Source organism: Gorilla gorilla, chromosome 8 (genome assembly GCF_029281585.2).
Source record: "Gorilla gorilla gorilla isolate KB3781 chromosome 8, NHGRI_mGorGor1-v2.1_pri, whole genome shotgun sequence".
Classification (NCBI taxonomy): Eukaryota; Metazoa; Chordata; class Mammalia; order Primates; family Hominidae; genus Gorilla; species Gorilla gorilla.
In genome coordinates this window covers 91,269,923-91,291,099 of record NC_073232.2, presented here as the reverse complement: position 1 = coordinate 91,291,099, position 21,177 = coordinate 91,269,923, and the positions used below count along the sequence as shown (strand labels likewise).

General features: G+C 39.8%; 1 protein-coding gene across 6 annotated transcripts in view; it reads right to left on the bottom strand.

The window, feature by feature from the left end:
• Positions 1-10,298: 10,298 nt before the first annotated feature.
• ODAD2 (outer dynein arm docking complex subunit 2) overlaps positions 10,299-21,177 on the bottom strand; it is a 187,378-nt gene continuing 176,499 nt past the window's right edge. For all 6 annotated transcript variants that reach the window (XM_055352423.2, XM_063710262.1, XM_019034304.4 and 3 more), the window contains one exon: positions 10,299-10,754. In XM_055352423.2, coding sequence (XP_055208398.2) covers positions 10,641-10,754 — 114 coding nt within the window. In that variant the 3' untranslated portion in view covers positions 10,299-10,640. The remainder of the gene's footprint in view (positions 10,755-21,177) is intronic.

The window sequence follows — 21,177 nt, the reverse complement described above, 5'->3', positions numbered from 1 at the left end:
CGCCTGTAATCCCAGCACTTTGGGAGGCCAAGGCCAGTGGATCATCTGAGGTCAGGAGTTCTAGACCAGCCTGGCCAATATGGTGAAACCCTGTCTCTACTAAAAATACCAAAATTAGCCAGGCATGGTGGTGCATGCCCATAATCCCAGCTACTCAGGAGGCTGTGGCAGGAGAATCACTTGAAACTTGGGAGGCAGAGGTTGCAGTGAGCCGAGATCGTGCCACTGCACTCCAGCCTAGGCAACAGAGCAAGACTCTGTCTCAAAAAAAAAAAAAAAAAAAAAAAAAAAAGTAGCCATTTGAGTTAAGGTTTTGCTATTTGCAATCAAAAACATTTTAGTCGATGCTGATTATGGAGCCAGGCAACAGGCCAGCAGAGAAATACTGTATGTGAAATCCAGGGCTCGTTGTTTAGCCAAATGGTAACATGGTCAGGAATAACTTGGATTTTATTAATGCAGTTGATTAACAGCTTCCTGATGTCTTTTATGTCTACCCACACTGCAGTGTCTTTCTCACTTTTGATGTGGTCCCTGCACCTCCCGGTCCCTTCTTTTTGTTCTTCTTTGGTGATCTGGCTGGACATCATTTCACGGTTCTCTAATTTGCCTTTCAGAACTTTGCACAGTTCTGTCTTGCCAATTTGGCACCCTGTTCCCTGTCCTGCACTTCCCATACAGTTTGTTCACCTGCCAGCATTGTTTGTTTAAAGAGTATCCATCTCTTCTGGATGGCTTTCTTCCCATTAGGTTTTCCAAAATATGTATTTATTTATTTATTTTACCAGTGCCCTAAACTTATTGAAATTTGCTTTCCCCAAATTATTTTTTCCTCATCAGTTTCTTTCCTTTTCCTTAGGAAAGGAACGCTGTGCCTTTTTTCCCCCTTAATATATTACTTTCACGGAAGGTTCAATCCTCTTTTAGTTCTCTATTAATTCTGCCATTATTGAAAATGGAGTTAGAAAGGATCTTTGTCTTATGATGTATTTTGTAACAAGTAATTATCTCCAGTGTACTTAAAAATCAGTTTCACAGTTGGTGGCTGACCATTTTCTTCAGCAAATTTCAGGGTAGCTAGAAACCTGTCTAAACATACCACATTGGGGTGTTAGGATACTTGTCCTCATGTAATTTTGGGTGGGATATACTAAAATAAAGCAGGAGTAAATATACATTTATATCGTTTGCTTATCTTAAAGTCCCTATAATAAAAGTTTTGAAGATAAAAAATTAAATTATTACCCCGGAGCAAAACCCAGGAGCAAAAACAATTACTTTCGTTTCTTACAACTCTCCCTGTTCCCAAAACACACTCACATACTGATATTATTTTCTTGTGATCTTGGGAGGAAAAAAACCTAGAAGTTTAAGAGGTGGCTGCAAAGTTCTTCCAAGAGGAAAGAAATGTATTTTAATTAAAAACAACTTAAGGACTATTTTGATGGTGGAAACACAAGCCCTTGCATTTGTCCTATATATTTCCCCCACCCATCCCTCCCCCATATACACATCTCTTTACAAGATGACTTTGTAGCCCCCTATCAAGGGGAGACCTTGTGACTTGCTTTGACCAATGGAATGCAGCAGAAGAAATGATGTACCAATTGTCCCTAGGCTTCAAGGATCCTTACATGCTTTTCGGTGTTCTCTTGAAACTGAGTGCAACCTCCATAAGCCCGGGTTTGCCTCCTGGAAGACAAGAGACTGCGTAGAGCGCATTCAAGTCATCCCAGTTGTCCCAGCTGAGGCCCCAGACAAGTGAAAGCCCGGCCGAAACAGCAAAGTCAACCTACAGGTGACAGCAGATGCATGCAGGCGCCCACCTAAGCCCAGTCCAAATTGCTGACCAGTGGAATCACATGCTCAACAAATGGCTGTTGGCAATGGTTTGTTAAGCAGCAAAAGCGAATAGACACAGAAGTATTTAAATTTCTGAGAATAGCATCTGGGGGTGGGGTAGCAGTTCTGGAAATGGGGGGAAGTCAATGGAGAGGAAAATAGATAGTGAGAAAGAAGGAGCCCAAGGCCAGTGATGCCAGTGAGAGGTTCTCGGTTGTGAGAACAGCTGGGAGACAGAACCTAGGTGTGGGTTTAAAGAGTAAAGCTTTCTTCAGTCCCAGCCCTCATCCATGGATCATCACTCCACATCTCCTACTTCTATTTGCCTGAGGCCAGTGGTATTTTTCAGAAATCAAAGAAAAAGCGTTGTGTTACATGTCTGAGATTACAAGGGCATGAAAGAAAGAAGGAAACGGGAATACTTGCAAGAGGTGAGACTAGAGAGACCTGAACATCTAGATGATCAGCCAATGATCAGGATCAGGAGGTAACATGGAAAAATAGGTCCCACTCAATAATTCCTGGAAATACTGGAAGAATGCTGAGTTTTTCCCCTCTCTGTGTTCAAGCTGATTTTATCAAAATCTTAGTGGATAAGATCACCCCCACCACGCAGAGAATGCTCGTTGACAAGGAGCTGACATCAGGTTATCCAGAACTTCTAACCTTCATACGTAATGTTTTGTCTTTTCGTCTGTTTCTCAGTGGATGCCAAAGACAATGTGTGGCCCACTGGTTTGGCTCTGACATCAGTAACAAGCCATTTTCATTGCTAATTTTCCTTTTAATAAATCAGGAATGAAAGGAGAAATTATTCACAACAAGTAAGGCAAAAAGCCACACAACAGACAAGCAAGTATGAAGTTAAAACTAAACCCCAGGACTTATTCGAAGTGACGGGATCAACACAGACAAGATGTGGAACCAGGAGAGTCCAGCATATTCATGGAAGAGAAGCAGTTTAGTTTGGCTGATAGAAATAGGCAATATTTTGAAATACCATATGATGTATTTTTTTTTCTCTTTAGTATTTCCAGGGTCAGGTTTTTTTTTTGTTTGTTAGTTTGGTTAGTTGGTTGTTTTTAAAGCTTTGCAGCCTTCCCTCTCTTTAAGCCAAGATGCTGAAGATAATTTTTTGCAGGGAAAGAGAGACAAAATGCCACCCAGAACAAAAAAGTCCTTGCTCAGCTTTGAGTTTCGAACTAGATTTTAAAAATAAAGTCTGCAAATAAATAATAATCTCCAAAATTAGGCTTTCAAGCAGGAGTCGGCAGTTTCTCAGACCTCTTAGAGCAGGTTTTATATAAAGAAAGGAGGATTGGAGGATTGGGATCAGAAAAAAATGGAGAATTCGATTCCAAAAAAGCTCCTGCTACACAGAGGAGAGTAAAACTCCCCTGTTTTGGGAGGACAGCTTGGAAGTGCAAGAAGAGAAGGGAAGGAGGTTGCTTGGAGAGCTTGGCTTACTTTGAAGGAAATAAAAGTTATTAAAGTCAGCCTGGAGGGGTTTAAGCCCCTCAGGGAAGGTCCAGTTTCTGCAAGGCACCATGTCTGGCCTGGCTAAGGGAGATTTCTAAGCCGGTGAGCTTAGGGCAGCTTTGAAAGAGCCCATGCATGATTTTGTGGTGCAGGGAAAGCAGCCAGCAGCTCCCAGCCTCCTGGGAGAGCCCAGCAGAGCTGAGACGACCCAGACACCAGACTGGGCCAGGGGTTCTAAAGAGAGGTGCCAGAGGTGGAGGCTTCTTGACTAGGATCCATGAGACACTCCATGCATCAGCACAGGTGCCAGCCTGCCCTGTGACCGGGACACTCAAAGCTACCCGCAGCAAGACAAGGAGGAGTCAGGCTAGGGATAAAGTAACGACAAGGGGCATGTAACTTTCCTGGAGATTCCTACACTTCTTCCCAGAACTCAGCTCACAGGCGCCCAGGAGGGCAGAAGGGAAGGAAGGGGAGAACACTTGAGAAGGGGGAACAACTTTGAAAGATGTAGCAGTGAACCAAGAGGAGCTATTTTTAATCAAAAGAGGCTAGACACTTCTAATTGGCAAAGTCAAGCTTTTCACCCATCAGTGGAAAGACATGTAAAAATTAAAGGAAGTTACGTAAATTTTTTCACATCTGAGTCAACATATGTGATTTTTTTTTTTTTTGGACCAGACTACATGTAGAATATATTTGAAGGAGAATAGTGGGAGGTAAGAACGGGGAGGTAGATTGAAATTAGAATGAATTGAATTGAGGAAAGGGAAATCTAAGACATTCATATCAATTTCCTTTGATCGCCTCTGAATAGATTGGCCAGGACTACATCTGAAGAACTAAGAATAAATTGAAGGTTTTCTAGTGCTTATAAGGCATTCCTCATTCCTTCTCTGAAGCCTCAGTTCTCTGCTGAAAGGATATAAATAAAAATAATCTCCTTTCTGAGGAAATTATTAACGATATTATCCAAAAAGATGGAAAACTGAGAGGCCAAGGAGGGAGGACTGCTTGAGCCCAGGAGTTCGAGACCAGCCTGGGCAACATAGGGAGACCTCATCTCTACTAAAAATAAACAAATTTACCTGCGTGTGATGGTGCACACCTGTGATCCCAGCTACTCAAGAGGCTGAGGTGGGAGGATTGCTTGAGCCTGGGAGGTCAGGGCTGCAGTGAGCCATGATCACACCACTACACTCCAGCCTTGGTGAAAAAAAAAAAAAAAAAAGGAAAGAAAGGGAAACCTCATATAGCCACAGTGCAAGAAAAGTCGGGCTCCTATAGGCCCATGAGCAGATTCTGCATTAGAACTCCAAGCGGACCAAACACACATCTTGGCTAGAGCACATCTGTCTCCAACATCTGTCTTGCACATTCATGACACTCATAGGCAGAAAAGCAAAGACACTCCTTTCCTTTACACCTTCAAGTTTGTTGTTTTAGCTCATAATTAGTTCAGTTTAAGAGAATATCTAAATAAATCAACCTCACAGATTAAAACGCATTAGCTTGTCTTCTGTTTTAAATCAGTATCAGCAGCTGTTTATTGCTTCAAGCAGGACAAAATAATCAAGGTGATCCCTTAATGTTTTACGCCTTGCAGTTGAAGATTAGGAATGACCATCAAAGCTTCAAAAAGCAACACATCTCCTTCAAAGCAAAACCTGGTGCTAACCATGAGATTCTCCCCATGTGTGCGCAACATTTAAAGCAAGATGAGGTTCAGTTGGAGCCACAGTTGCTCTGCAAATGAAGGGAGGGGTTATAGACAGAGAGGGGGAGATGGTGCAGAAGCAGACAGCGGCATTTCCAAGCAGTCAAAGAACCAGTCTTGCCATCTTCACAGGCCTGTTTGTAGTATGAATTAAATCCACAATGCAAATTGAGCAGATTCTTATGGCAGCATCGCACCCAAGAAATCTTTCTCACAGCTCAAGCACAAAATTTCAGAGGCCTTCTGCCTTTTTTTCTCTCTAAAAGGGCTTAATTGCACACAGGAGTTGCAGAAAACTGACATTTGCCTTTTAGCACAATCTAAACATCAGACAGTAGAACTTAAGAGAGTTAGTGTCATTTTTTTAGGTCATCTTGGCACTCATAAGTGGCACAGTTACAACACCTTACTGGCGTTTTAATGCATGACTATACCTCCTCAAACGCCTAATTTGCCAGGTTCTTACACAGCGAAGAGATGACTGTCTGCAAGCCAGCAAAAGAGGCCTCCCCAGAAACCAACCTGCTGGGCCCATGATCTTGGACTTCCAGCCTCCAGAACGGTGAAAAAATACATTTCTATGGTTGAAGCCACCTGGTCTTTGGTTTACCTTTACGACAGCTCTAGCAGACAAATACAGCTGCCATATTTAAAATGTGGGAGATTGGCTATAAAAAATATGTATTTCTACTGAACAGCTGTAAGATCTGGCAATGGTTGTCCAGTAGTGAGTAGTAATTGTCTGTATTCTCCAGTTCACCATGGTCTCCACCCATCCCTTTTGTCTCCCAGATATGGAGGCTAAAAGTCAATTGGCAATTGTATCAGTTTTTTAATCTAGCTATTTTCTCTCATTTAGATTACTTGCCTGGTACTTACGGACATTTAGGTTTGAAGTTGCTCGTGAAACTAATCTAATGACAAACAACAGCTTTTTTTTTTCTCCCCAATAGCGAGAAAGGAGTTGCACCGCACTATCCATACTCCTTTGTCTGAACTTCCTTTTTGATATATGTATGGTCTTCCTCAATGGGAAAGCCAACCACTATAGATTCTTCAAGTCTGTAAGAACCATGCTGATATGCACGAATGTATCTTTCAATCATGAAAATAAATTAGGACATAATTCTAAATTGTAACTACAAATCTTAACTCTGAACATCATGGGGGCAATTATGTAATTTATAAAAGATGTCTTTTATCAACTAATAAATCAGGGTGGCATGAATTGGCAAAAGAAAAGCTTCCTTTTGTCTTGACAGATGCGAATAAAGAATAAGTCACTTTTACTTGAAAATTTGAAAATAATGGGTTGAGAGTATAAGGATTCCATCTGTTACATGATTTCAAGTCAGCCATGACAATTATACATCAGAAACATATTGAAATATCAACTTTACATCTTGCATTTATAGAAATTGAAGCATAAAATATTTTAAGAGCCAGAAAATGTAATAACCATTTGTCGGAGAAAATGGAAGTAGAAGCTGGAAACATGGAGATTACAGTGGAGGGAAAAAAAGAAGGGAAACAAATGTTGGAATGAGGGGAAATTAATGTAACAATCAGAGCATAAAGAAATAGCACAAAGGAGAAAAACATAATGCTTTAAGGGAGAACAGAAGTCGAGGAAACCGTCCTATATTTACTTATTGCTTGGCACAGTTTGGTTGAGAGTGTACTTCTATTAGATTTATTCAGGCAAAATATATAAAGAGACTTAGTAAATCACAATATTATTCATCTTAGGCTTCTACGATGGAGTAAACAAGTCAATGGGCCCAAATCATTCTTTCCTTCTCAAAACAACATTGCATGTAGCAATCTATTAATGATCTTTGGCACTGTTATTTCACTTGTGTGTTTTTTGTACTCCTGGGGTAGAATTCAGCTGCTTGTAATGGACAAAAACCAAATAAGGAAACAGTCAGAATTTACATATGGGCCACTTCAGCATGTTTCAATTATACGGCAGCATTATTATTTGTAGGTTAAGGCTATTGCAAATATGTATTTTGTAGATTAAGAATATTTTTATGGTGTTTCAGATGTTGAAGCTACTTTTCTTATATTTCCAAAAAGCATGTTGTGTATTCCATTTGTAAACTGAGAACTTCTCTTTTAAAGTTAGTGCTAGAAAGTAGGAACAATATCTGGCTTAGAAGTTTCCAAATGATAAAAAAGTAAAATTAATTGATAATGGTTTCCCTCAAAAAACAGAAATTCATGTTCACTGTGAAATAGATCAGAAAACACACAGATGAGCAAAAGAGGAAACAAAAATCATTCTTATTTCAGTATTCAGGAATATGTGTGGATAACTCAGCTCTTCCTTTCATTGTAACTATTTAGCTATGTATATAATTTTTTAAATGTGCTCACACTGTATATGCTATGTCAGAACCTGATTTTCAACTTGATATATTCTGAAAAGTGTTTTATGTCATTAGCTATTTTATTATTCTATAATGTTTTCATTGTGTGATTGAACCATAATTGAAATAAAGCAACGGTGTGGTGAGCATCATTGTAGATAAATCTTTGGACATAGCACAAAGGCATACAAAATTATAACACTTTAGGTATGCATTGCCAAATTCACCTTGCAAAATGATTGTGCCCATTTAGGTAGGCCCTAGTCAGATATGAGAGTGTCTGTTTTATCAGTTCTCTTGTATTTTAAATGATATCATTAGTACAAAATACCTAACACAATGCTTGCATAGAGTAGCATCTTATAAAAGTTGGTTTCCTTTCTACTTCATTCTCATTTAGAGAGAGAGTTCCACTGTTTACGCTTAAGTTCATGGGGACCGTTGGTTTTGGGGGGTGATTTAATGAATGTGAAGCAGCGAGGCTCTTAAATAAGTGGGTGTCCTTATTGTTTTCACTGAGTTACAGGAATGGACATAGACTATTCCATTCCCAAATCTTCATGGAATGAGATTAAATGCTTTAAATTATCTGGACTGGAGAAGTTTCTTTATTTTTGCTAATCCAGTCCCACTAGGTAAAGGAAGAAAGATGGATTTACTTACAGCTCTGGGTCTCATCTGTTTATCAACAACTGAGATTCTTATTCTCCTGAGTAGCAATAAATTTTCTAAATATTTTTAATTATAGTCTCTCAGTTCCATGCAAATGCTTTAGGGATGTATAATGGTAACATCAAACTTTAACAAAAATAAAAGGATTCTCAATGCCAGGCCCTAAGAAAACTATCCTCGCATTCACTTTCAGAAGCTAGAAAAGTTTTTGTAAGAAACAAGTCATTTTCAGTACAAGTCATCTTGATATTAGCAAAAGAACATTGACTGCAAAAAGCAGAAGGATCAAAGCAAGGATTTCTAGGAGGAAACCTTACAAATTAAAGAGACTGGAACATCAAAGAGTATCTGTTTAAAATTCTTTCCACCTTAAACCCCTCTCAAACTGTTAACAGCCATCAGTTACTAAGAGAGCATACTGTATTCCCTCGATGTCCTGGGGGAGAATAAAGTCAAAAAAAGAACCTTGTCACTGAAAACTTACAAAGAATTAAGACTGTCAGTCATAAATAGCACAAAATAAATATAACCAAAAAATTCCTCATACAAAAACGAATGAAAAAGAAAAAGAGTACTCACACAGCACAGGGTAGCAAAACAATGGTGTGATCATCCATACCTGTGTTTTCTGAAAGCTGGGGGTTCGACTGGCTTTGACATTTTTCTTGCAAGACCAGAGTGTTCTGTGATGCCATTTCACAAAAATAAGCCAAAAATGGACATTTAATTTCAACTTCTCATTTGTTTACTCTGAAATTACTACATTTCTGGTGTTTAACAATTAAAAAAAAAATCCTACTTAGAAATATACAAGACAATCTTCATGTTAATTTTCTCTGTTTCCAAGAACTTAGTCTCTTTTAAAATGGCACTGTTGCCTTTCTTTTATGCATTTATTAACCATAAAAACAGAAGCCCCAGGTTTTCCTCCTAGCAAGCACATGGTAAAGAAACGACCCATCCTTTCCAGCATTCATACGGTTCTTTTTGTTGTTTTTGTGTTGTTTTACCTGTTGCTTTTTTTCACTCCCGGGACCACTGTGATTCAAGAACATTTTAAAATCTGAGAACGATGGTAGAAGCTTCCTCTAATAATACTACAACAGCAATGTGTTTGTTCATTTCTTGTCGCTGTCATAATCCATGGCTTCTAGAAGTATTTTTAATGCCTAATGAAACAAAGCTAAACGGTGACTTTAACATTAGAAATCTCTGCTGTTGAAAGTTAAGGGATTTCCTCTTAGTTACATTTCAGTTTTTAGTTCGCATTAATACCATGTTCTTGTTCTTTGCATTATCCTCTTTTAGAACCTCCTTTGAAAAGTCATGACAATGAATTGGTGTTTTACGAAACCTTAAAATTCTCAGAAGGGACTTATCTTTTCATCGCAGTGTGTATCCCTCGTATGATTTTCATCCTGTACAGGCTTTTCATTTCATACAAATAATTTACATTTAATTCAATTAAGTTTATGATCTTGAAATGATGACACACATATCCAGCGTCTAATATTTTTCAATAAAACCTCCTTGATCGCCTTTTTTAAAGCATTGACTGAGATTGTCCGTTTATGGCGCTGATGAATACAAAGCAATTTTTCTGGCGAGTGTTACGATACTTGGGACAGTGAGTTCCCAAACATTTCAGCACACCGAGCTTACATGTGTGATTCTTCTAAGTGGGTTCTAATGTTTCTATAACCTGATAAAATGCTATTTTTTTTGTAGCCACTTTTTAAAAAGTACTTTGTGTGCTGAAAACAAGTTCAGAAATTCAAAGCAATTTATGTGAAGTCATATTATCCTTACATCAGTATCAGTTAATTGCTTTCAAGAAAATGTTGGTAAATCTCTGTGAGAAATAAAACGTATAATTGTTTATGCTCTGTAAGTCCAAGTGTAAAACAAAAAAACTCATTGCTTATGTTCTTGTGATTTGCATGATCTGGTACAGTGACAGTTATACGTTGTCCTTTCAGATGTTTGCTAGTATTTAGGAGAAATTTGGGATGACCTTGGGATGATCTCTCTAAGTCCAGCTGCTTAACTCTAAATTCTATTTAATAACAGTTTGTGAAATCAGCACATCTCCTCGGAACTCTCCCGTGGGTTGCAAGTGATCAAACAGACAAAGCCATAATGACAGGACAGTTAGATTGGTTTAACAGAAAGGGAACTGTGGAGACATTCATGAACAACTATGAAACTGTGCATTGGGAAGGCCATATCCTTTATTAAAATCACCACAAATACAAAAGCATCACTGAACTATAAGTACATCACATACGTATATTCTCAAATTCTTAGAAACTTATCACAGGTTTATTGGCTTTCCATCTTATCACATGTCATATCTCTAAAACATTAAATAGAAACAAAAGTCTCCATGCAATTTTCAGATGAAAAACATTCTGTGCATTTTCAATTTGTGTGTTTTCATTTAGATGGTTAAAAGGGTTTGCTAATAAATGTTTCCCAATTTAGGCTTTCTGGCCATGGGAGTGACATGTCCTCTGTCATGTAGAATTTGATAGCTTGTAATGTCCATTTAAATTTCAAGTGTATCTTGCCTTCTCTGTAGCAAGAGCCAGCCTGCGGATATTGGATATACAACCAGCTGCAGCTTCCTGGAGATCCTGGTCAGGGGACCCAACCATATCCAGTAGAAGCTGTCACACATAAGGAGGAGGAGAAGGGACACAAGAATAAATACGTTAATCTAAAGACATAAAGTTAGGCTATGAAAATAATTTTCAATAGTAAATTTTTTTAAAACCACCAAAAAAGCATAAGAAATTCCATTTAAGCAAATACGAATATAAACGGTGTTTAATCTGATACAGGAATTCCTCATGCACTTCTTACCTTTCTGGAGCTGAATTAGACTCCTTCCTCCCCACTTTCTCTGGGTATCTAACTGCTATTTTCGGGTCTGCTTCTGAAATTTCTCTTGCATCTTTTCTGGCTTTTCCACCTCTCAGAACAAGCCAACAGCATACCATGCTTAGACTAGTAGGGCATCACTTAGGTTTAATCTCTCTGAGTTCCAATCCACCTGATCATGTCACAACCTCATTATATCAGTCACTTAATAGGGACTCTCAGTGCCAACTAACTAGAGCTGATCTATTAACTAGTCCTTGAAGGGTTTGTGCACTCTGGCCTCAATGCATTTCCAGCTATTCATCTTTCTCCTCTTCTCCAAGATCATAACTTTCCCACTTCTCTTGGCTTTACTGATGCTATCCCCTATCTAAAATGCCTTCCCATCCCCTTCTCTGGCTTGGTCAATTTTATCCATCTTTCAAAACAGACCTAGCCAACTTTTCCACGAAGCCTCCAAGATTTCCATCAAACTAAATGCCATTTATTCTTCATCAGGCTCTCAGTAGCAGTTTACTCAAATATCTGTTGCTACACGTATTTTTCCCTTTTCAACAGATAATTGGCTTAATGCTTTCTGTCCTTCTTTGGATTCTAAATGCTTAAAGAAACGTACAGTATCTAATGCATAGAAGACAAATAAATGAATTAGAACATTTAAAATCTAGCAATTATGATTCTAATTAATAGTCCTGGTAAAAGATTTTTTAAAAGTAAATTTGAATCACATATTTTTTTACCCAATAGCATTTGAGTGCAAATGTGGATGATGCCAAAAAACGAGGATGATTTGATAAGCAAAGAAATCTTACTAAGAAAAATATCGTGAGATGTCTTACATATGCCAGGCTTAGGGTGTGGCTTTTACTCTATAGGTAATAAAAAGAAGTTATTTAAGCACTTTAATCAGGGGAATAACATGATCATATTTGTATTTTAGAAAGGTAGCTCTTACAGCAAATTATATAGACTGTAGAGAAAAGAGGAGGAAGGGTACTGTATTACTTCATGTAGAGGTGACAGGATGGAATAAAAGGTAAGGATAGTGAGGAAGGAACAAATTCAAGCAATATTTGGGATGAAATAACTATGCAACAAATGGCCCCAGAACAACTGCTTATCCAAACAGAAGAAAATAAAAATGGTAATCTCACATCATACATAAATAGCAATTCCAGATGGATTAATGATGTAGGAATCTCTTCTTGGTTCAACTAAAGACAGGGTCCTTGTCACAAGGCCATGAAAAATCAGGCTCACAGACAATTTGAAAGGGGAGAAAAATGGAATTTACTGAGCAAAATGGGGGAAAAAAGGGAAACAGGGACCCTCCGCAAAGCCAGAGTCCCTGTGGGTGCGCTTCCTGACTCGCAGATTGAATCCCAGCTATCACCCAGGAAGAGGAGGGGCCCGGCTCCTGCCTGCTGCAAACAGCATGAACTTCTGTGGCTCCACCCCAGTGCACATTCCTCCCAGTGCGCAGACCATTTGAAGTCTCTGGGGACCCCTTCCCACCTGTCTGTCTCAATGAGATTAAATAAGAAAGGGACAATGCAAAACATTTAGAAGGTTGTATATGAGAATATCTTGCTCAAATTGGGGCACTGAAGGATGTCTGCCTTCTCAGTTCCTTGGCCTCCCATTGTCACTGATCTTCACACTTCAGCCTTCCACCTTCAGAGTTACATCTGGGCCCTGATTTTTCATCACTTTCAACAGTCTGACCTCCAAACTCCCTGACCACAATGTCTCCTCCCACGATTTGGCTATGCAACCATCTTACTTGTTTGTTCTCATCATGATCTCTTGTCCATGGGCTCACATACTTTTCCTTTAACCATCTTCCGTCTTTGCTTCCTCCATAGCCAGCTTAGATTGCATAGTCCGTCTTTTGAATCATTCTCTTATCAGTTTCTTAAACCTCCTTACAACGTCCCTCTAGGAAAACCATAACTGTCCATAAATCCAGCTCCTCTGTTCTTCCCTGTGCCTTCACCAATAACTGAGTCCTGCGGGAGGCATATGTCAACAACAAGGCAAATCAATCCTCTATCAGTTCAACCTCAACTGGATTCTCATTCAATGCCCAGCAATCAAAATTTGTGTCCCTCTCATTAGGTTACTTTCCCTTTCCAATGCCTATTTTAAATCTTCCTTCTTCTTCAATCTTCAGTTCTTCTTTTTAGCCCCCATTTCCAGAAGATGACCAATAAGGTCTCCTTCATAAACTCGATCGAAGCCATTAGACAGCAACAACTCTACCTAAAACGGCAACCATGCCAGCATCTTAGCAGATCTTTTTATCCTACCTTCCAGTTACAATGGCTCTCTCCTATCCAAGGCCCACCATCCACTTGTATTCTTCATTCATTCTTCTTCTTAGGACATTTTACTACCAAATACTCCCTGTTTCTCTTCTACTTTAGCTTTCACCTCTTCCTTTCTAATGATTCCATTATCATTTAAACACATGTCTTACACATTAAAAATAAAACAAAACAAAAAGACACCACTTTGACCCCATTTTCTTCCCTTCATAGCCAAATTTCTTTAAAGAGTTGTTGTCTGGAATTCCTATCTCCAGTCTTAAATTCCATCCCACTGACTCCAGGCTGCTGTCTGCCTTCAGCTCTCCTCTGAAATAACCCTCTCGGAGGATGTCAGTAACTTCCTTCCATGTGGCTAAGAGTAGTGGACACTTAGGAGTTTTCATCTTATTTGACCCCTTAACAGCATTTGATATAATTGGCCACTTCCTCCTTCTCTGCCACTGGCTTCTTCTACCGTACTCCCCAGCTTTTCCTCGTATCCATTCATTCTCATCTTCTCAGTCTTCATCCATGGCTCTGTCTGCTTCCCCCAAACAAAAATTGTTAGAGTTCATCAGAACAAATTCCCCTTCTGTTTTCATTCTGTTCTCCCTCCCTAGATGACATCTTTCACTACCTGAATTCAAATGGCATTCATATGGAACCATCTTCTAAATTTCTATCTCCACCCCAGAAACCTCTTTGGAATGGAACACTTCATATCCAACACTTCTTAGCCATCTCCACTTGGAAGTCTCACAGCCACCTCAAGCTTAATAGATTCCAAATGAAATTTTTTATTTTTTCTATATAAACATGAATCTCTTTCCAAGTATTTTCCTGTATCCATAATAGATGTTATCACTTAGTTGTTCAAGACGGAAATCTGCGTGCCTCACACTCACTCCCACCCTCATCTCCCCTATGCTGCATCCAACTGATTATCATATTCTTGTGATTCAGCTGCCTACACATCTTTCAAAGTCATTCACTTCTCTTTATTGCTATTGTCATTCACCCCAGTAAAGCCTACTTCCCACTGTCCCTGCACCCTTTCTTGTCCCTGTCTGATGAACTATTCATACTGTATCTAGAGTAATTGCCTAAATTGTGAAATTCACTAATAAGATACAATGTTTTTGAGAAACAGGAAGAAACAAGACCAGATCAATCTTCTGAGATTCAAGAGAAAGGAAGATTCTGTTCTGTATGAGGGAAACAGGGAAGTTTGGAGGGGCTCATGCCTTGGGAGTTTTGTATCATTCCTTTTCTCCAGCATCGTTCAATATCCTAGGCATAAGACAGAGGAAATAGATTATAGGACTGTGATTCATTTGAACAGCCATATGGTCTGTGCTGGGCTGGAAGGGAAGTGAAAACAGGAGGCTACTGATCACTGGGAGAATTAGGAAGTGAGGCCTCAACAATACAGGAAAACAGTTTTGGTGGGACCAAAGCATAGGAAAAGGGTGAAAATAAGACATTCTCATCTGAGAATGAGATATTTGGAGTTTAAGATTTTACAGATGAAGTTCCTTTGAGTATTGACAAGATCCAGGGTATGACCATGGGAATGTAGGTCAGTATAAGATTGTTATGCAGTTTTTTGTTTGTTTGTTTGTTTAGACAAGTCTCGCTCTTTTGCCCAGGCTGGAGTGAAGTGGTGTGATCTTGGCTCACTGCAACCTCCGTCCCCCGGGGTTCAAGTGATTCTCCTGCCTCAGCCTCCTGAGTAGCTGGGATTACAGGCGTGTGGCACCACACCCAGCTAATTTTTGTATTTTTAGTAGAGATGGGGTTTTGCCATGTTGGCCAGGCTGATCTCTAATTCCTGACCTCAGGTGATCCACCCGTCTCAGCCTCCAAAAGTGCTTGGATTACAGGCATGAGCCACCGTGCCTGGCCTGTTATGTAGTTTTATACATACACACAGATGTATGCATGCATGCATACATACACACTTTTATATTCTCATTCTCCCTCTCTCACTGTAGGAAGAGGAAATAATGTAAAAGTAACGAGCAGGAGGAACAGAGTAGCCACTCTCTTTGGTTATCCTAACACATGGCTTAGATGTCTTTGTATAGCTATTCACACTTAAATCCCTTTCCTAGCTCACAACTTTTAACTCATGATCTATGGTTCAGAATTTTTATTGATCTCTTTGTTTATACCTCACTTTACTATATAGACAGTTAAAATTCTTTTCAAAAATTTTGGATATATTTCGAGGGTACAAGTGCAAATTTCTTACATGCCTATATTGCACAGTGGTGAAGTCTGGGCTTTTAAAGCACCCATCACCCACATAGTGAATATTGCACCCAATAGGTAATTTTTTAACCCTCATTCCCCCTCCCCATTTCCCATCTTTTGGGGTCTCCGATGTCTATTATTCCATGTGTACCCCTTGTTTAGCTCCCACTAATAAGTGAGAACATGCAGTTTTGACTTTCTGTTTCTGAGTGATTTCACTTAGGATAATGGCCTCCAGTTCCATTTATTTTGCTGCAAAAGACATGATTCATTCTTTTTTATGACTGAGTAGGCATTCTACGGCATATATGTACCATATTTTAAAAATCCAATCCTCTATGAATGGGCACTTAGGTTGATTCCATATCTTTGCTATTGTGAATAGTGCCGCAATACACATACAAGTGCAGGTATCTTTTTGACACCGTGATTTCTTTCCCTTTAGGTATATATCCAGTAGGGGGATTGCTGGATCAAATGGCTGTTTACAGACAGTCTTTAAAGCAGATACAACTTTATGAAATTTAGATGATTTCTTCTAGATACATACTTCGCACCATTCACCATTTTTCATATTCACATGGCTTTTACTGACCTCCTCGTAGCCCACATCCACCATGGTAACCTTTGTTATCCTGGAGTATGGAGTGCCAACTGTAAGCCTGGAGATTTCACTCTTCCACATCACTACTAAATAATTGAATGTGAGCGCTGCCAGCCTGGATGCCAACGGATCCTGATATTCATATGTCTCTATGCCCAATGGGCCTGTTTTTTCCTCACTTCTGCTTTCTGATCTTTAAATTATTTCTTATATCAAAACAAAACGTTCCAACTAATTTCTTGGTAAATTATATAATCAAGGGATTGACTTGATTCCTTGATTACATAATTGTATAACCCCTCGATTATAGGATTTTAAAGTTATTAATTTCCCTTTTACCTGAGTTATTTTCTCACTCCTTCTCCCAAGTAGATGATTCATAAGGGTTCATGAGTCCCTGTGTTGACTCCATTGTTATATAAAATATAGCAGAAAAACTCTCCCAACAGTCAATCACTTTAATAGACAATAATTATTACGTTACGAATTTTGTTATTACAGCCAAGTCATCACAATGAATAATGCCAGTTACCTGTAGGTGTTTCTAGGCCCTGGATTAGAGGACCTAATCCTACACTAAAAGCTTGATTTCCATAAGCAAATGAGATTTAGAAAAAAATCTAGTCTCCAATTGCCCTATATTTGTTGTTTAGGTAATAGGAGGAGAATAGATTGCTAGCTACAGCAACTCCACCTAATATCTACCTCTCACGGCCACCCGCCTCGCTTCTGCTCCAGTCCTTGGCCTCCCGCTCATAGTTCTGGTCATTGTTGCTTTTTAAATCTGGAAAGAAGTGAAATAAAGTCCTAGTCCATAGCTCAACTACCTGAGAAGGAATCTAGATGCCTTATATTGTTCACTCCTTCCTAGAAAAATCACTATCAAACCATAGTCAAGGGTGTGGGTTTTGAGGTCACAGCATCTTGGATCTGTACTCTGACTCTCCCAGTCACTGGGCACATCACTGAACCTCTTAACCCAACCTTCTCATATGTGTAAAGGGATCACATACCTCTGGGGGTCACTGCAAAGATGAATTAAACATACATCTTTAATAGATGTTCGAACACCTGTATTCACAGTCTCTTCCTTTCTTTATGTCCTTTGATCTTTCCCCTTCCTATTTTGTCTGATGATTCCCCCAGCCTTCTGCAAACCCAAGTCTGCAGTGTGTGGGAGGGAAGAGTGGAGGAGCACAGGTTGGGGGAATTTACACTGGCAAGAGCAGAGGACTCCTTATGGGACAGAAAAGAGCAACAGAAATAGAAGGAATGAAAAAGGGGGAAAGAGAACTTTCATCCTGTTTTGAAGAGTTTGAGGAGTTTGGAGTAGAAAGGTTATTTTAAAGGCAACTCTGGGGTGAGAGAGATATACTATGAAAGATTAAGGACGTAAAGCTTAATAGTGCATGATTGTACTCTCTATCTTCGAGAGAGTAAAACTAGGATTCAAATTACTTTCAGGCCGGGTGGATGCCTGTAATCCCAGTGCATTGGGAGGCCAAGGCAGGAGGATGGCTTGAAGCCAGAAGTTCAAGACCATCTTGGGGAACATAGTGAGACCCTGTCTCTAAAAAAAAAAAAGAAAAAAAGTTAACCAGACATAGGTGTGGTCACGTGCGCCTGTAGTCTAGGTAGCTGGGTGGGTCTGAGAGGCTGAGACGGGACGATGGCTTGAGCCCAGGTCTTCAAGGCTGCAGTGAGCTATGATTGCACCATTGCTGTGACCTCAAAACCCATACCCTTGACTATGGTTTGATAGTGATTTTTCTAGGAAGGAGTGAACAGCACAATGCATCTAGATTTAAGAGACTTCATCTCTTTAAAAAAAAAAAAAGGAAAGAAAAAAATACTTTCAAGTGCTACTGGGTTGCTAGGCTTTTGTTTCTCTAACTGCATTTTTAAGTCAGGACTGGACCAAGAGGCAGCCTGGCTTCATATGGGTTATGCATTTGAATCGCATAGTCCAGTGCCCAATACAAAGCAAGTGCTCCATGAATGCTACTCATGCTCATGGTGATTCTTTTGCCAGTTCAGAAGTCTGGTTCTGGTATTATTTCCTGGAGGCCTGGCCTGGTTAGTTTGGAAGAAAGGGGGAATTTTGGCCCAGAGGTCAGTCTAGCTTCTGTCAGCACCTGCTCCAGGCCCTGCCTTGTCGCTGGTTGACCTCCATGGACACCAATGGCCCAGGCTCCACATGCCACTGGCTGCTGCCACCCTGTACGGCTCTCTTGGAAAGGAAACCCTTGACCTGATGCCTGTCAAAATCTAGCCTGCCTTTCGCCCATCCTCCCTCAGACCTGGTCATTGTTCTGCAGTCTCTGCTTGGGCTTTCTAAGAGTCGGTTGTATTTATTCCCAAACTCTTGATCCAGTTACATAATTTCCCACTGCATAAACCAATGGACTGTGAGTGTCAAGCATATGAGTCATAATGTTTGGCATACAGAAAGCTGCTGTGTGTTGGCTATTCCCGGAGTCAACCAGATAAGGGTTGCTGGAGACAGCATCTCCTGTGTGTTCACAAGACTTACGTTAGAAGAAAACTTTTAATCTAAGCAGGTACCCTTTTTATGACTCTACTCTATAAATTAAATTTTTCTTTACCTGAGTAACTTCTAGTCCTGAGTGTACCAAGAGGATTACTCTTTGTTGGGAATTTATTTTGCCTTAAGTTTCTTACATTAACCACAAGGCTTCATTCTATATCCCATATGCTGGTTGGTTAAATTTTAGCTTAACAATTAAACCAATGAAGCCCAGCAACTTTTTTTTTTTTTTGATGGAGTTTTCTTCTTGTTGCCCAGGCTAGAGTGTAATGGTGTGATCTCGGCTCACTGCAACCTCTGATTCCTGGATTCAAGCCATTCTCCTGCCTCAGCCTCTGAGTAGCTAAGATTGCAGGCATGCGCCACCACACCGGCTAATTTTGCATTTTTAGCAGAGACAGGGTTTTACCATGTTGGTCAGGCTGGTTTCAAACTCCTGATCTTAAGTGATCTGCCCACCTCAGCCTCCCAAAGTGCTGGGATTATAGGTGTGAGCCACCGTGCCCAGCCAGCATTCCACTATTTTGAAGAACTATGATTTATTCTTTACTGCTGAATTTAGCCTGCTCTGTCCATTTTACTTAGCTAAGTACAGTCTCAATCAAGGGTGTAGAATTGGAAGTCTAGAATTTTCTGTGTGCTCAGGGTCTGAATATTTGAGAAGTACCCCCAAGACCCTCTTTGAGTTTTGCCGCTAACTAACTGTATTGTTTTTCCCGAGTTTTACTTTATTTTCAATAACTGTTACTCATTGCTTTGTTACACACCCAGAGGCTAGGCATCTAAAGGTGTTTTACAAATTGAATACGGTTATGCTACTGTCCCAAACCACCATCTGAAAAATATGTAGCATGTATGTGTCTTGGTTTTGAATTGGGCTCAGGAATATGTTTTCATTTTCCTACGAGCCTCACAAGCAAACTAAGGCACTCATTTCTTTAAACTAAGGCACTAGTTTCTTTAAAACTAGCAAATACTCGCACAACAGAAAGTTGGCACAAAATCCTGAATTTGATGTGGAGCTAACAGAAATGAAAGTGCAGTTCGTGTTTTCAAATCACTAACACACGGAGCAAGGTGAGGGCAGTTTCTAATCTTTTTGTCATAATTACATAAAAGGAATAGTTTTCTCAGGAAAGTGAAATACAAATTTGGTACAAGTGATTATGAAATTGGTATACACTTTTTTGGTATCTATTTTTTTATCTATAGACTTTCTTTCCAACTATAAAGACATGTTTTAATATTCTAAGGGGCTTACCTTTTTGAAGTCCTTGTTCCTTTCAAACTTTTCTCTTTTTAATCCTCCGCCTCCCCTAAAACACACCTAAAGACTTTAAATTTATTGGGAGTTTCATATATACACTGAAGGAAAACTAGCCCCCACGCTTTTGAAAACTTAACTGCACAGAGCACTTTAAAACATCATTCAAACAAATAACTTTTTACAACACTGGAGTGAACAAGAACGTGGGGACAGGCACAAGGACTGGTTTGTAGATTGGGTTAACACCAATGCTTCCTCCGGTGTAAAAGGCTTTGATCTTAAGGTTCATGCCCTCGGCATGCAGCTGTGACCCACAGTTCACATCTCCTGGAAGGTGTGACAAAGGTAGCATGGGAATTGGGTCTGCATTCAATGTTTACATTTCCATTTAACAGCTTATGATTTTATATAATATTTCAGTTGTATGAAAAGTATGTACCAATTTGAGTGATAACAGATTTTCTTGTGGTTTGACTTGACATTGTTTGGGTGAACACAGCCTAGAATTAGGAGTTTTAATTAGAGCTGGATGAGCTCTGGAATGCCTACCAGGCTTAGAGGTTTTCCCAAAAGATCTTAAGTGCCCAGAGCTGATTTGAACTGGGAACCCTTCTGACATTCTCCTGTTTACTAGGCATTGCAGTGACGTTGTAGCACTCATGCACAACCCAGTAACAAGAAATGCCTTTGGACTGTGTCCGCCTATGGAATGGCTTCCCAACTATTTGAGTTGGCTGGGGTTCTGCTGCTCTTCCAACAGAGGCTCCACTGCAGTTTCTTGCACATCCAGACTCTGAGCCTCGGTAATTCATTTCACATGACAGCTCACCAAAGCCGGGGGCCTCAAAACATATTTAACATTTGCTGGTTGGAGCAAAACCTTTGGTTCTGTTTGGTCAGCGAAGGGAGTCAAGGGGCTTGCCTTTATTGGTGTCTGTCCTCCTCAAGGTGATAGGTGTGTGTGTGATCTGAGGTCCATGTCTGCAAAACTTGGATCTGCTTATTGGATCCAGTGCTCTTTCTGTGTGGACATTCCTAAGTTTATCCTCTGGGTTTTCTTCCATGTTTCTTCACGAACTTTCCACTAGAGAGCTTTCATGCCCAAACAGACAGACAGGAGACTCGCACATTGGGTCTATAGTACTGGGAGTAGAAATGGGATATATAATAGAGAGAGCCCTATTGACTTTCTTCTAAAAATGCTAGAAATGGAGAATGACTTGAT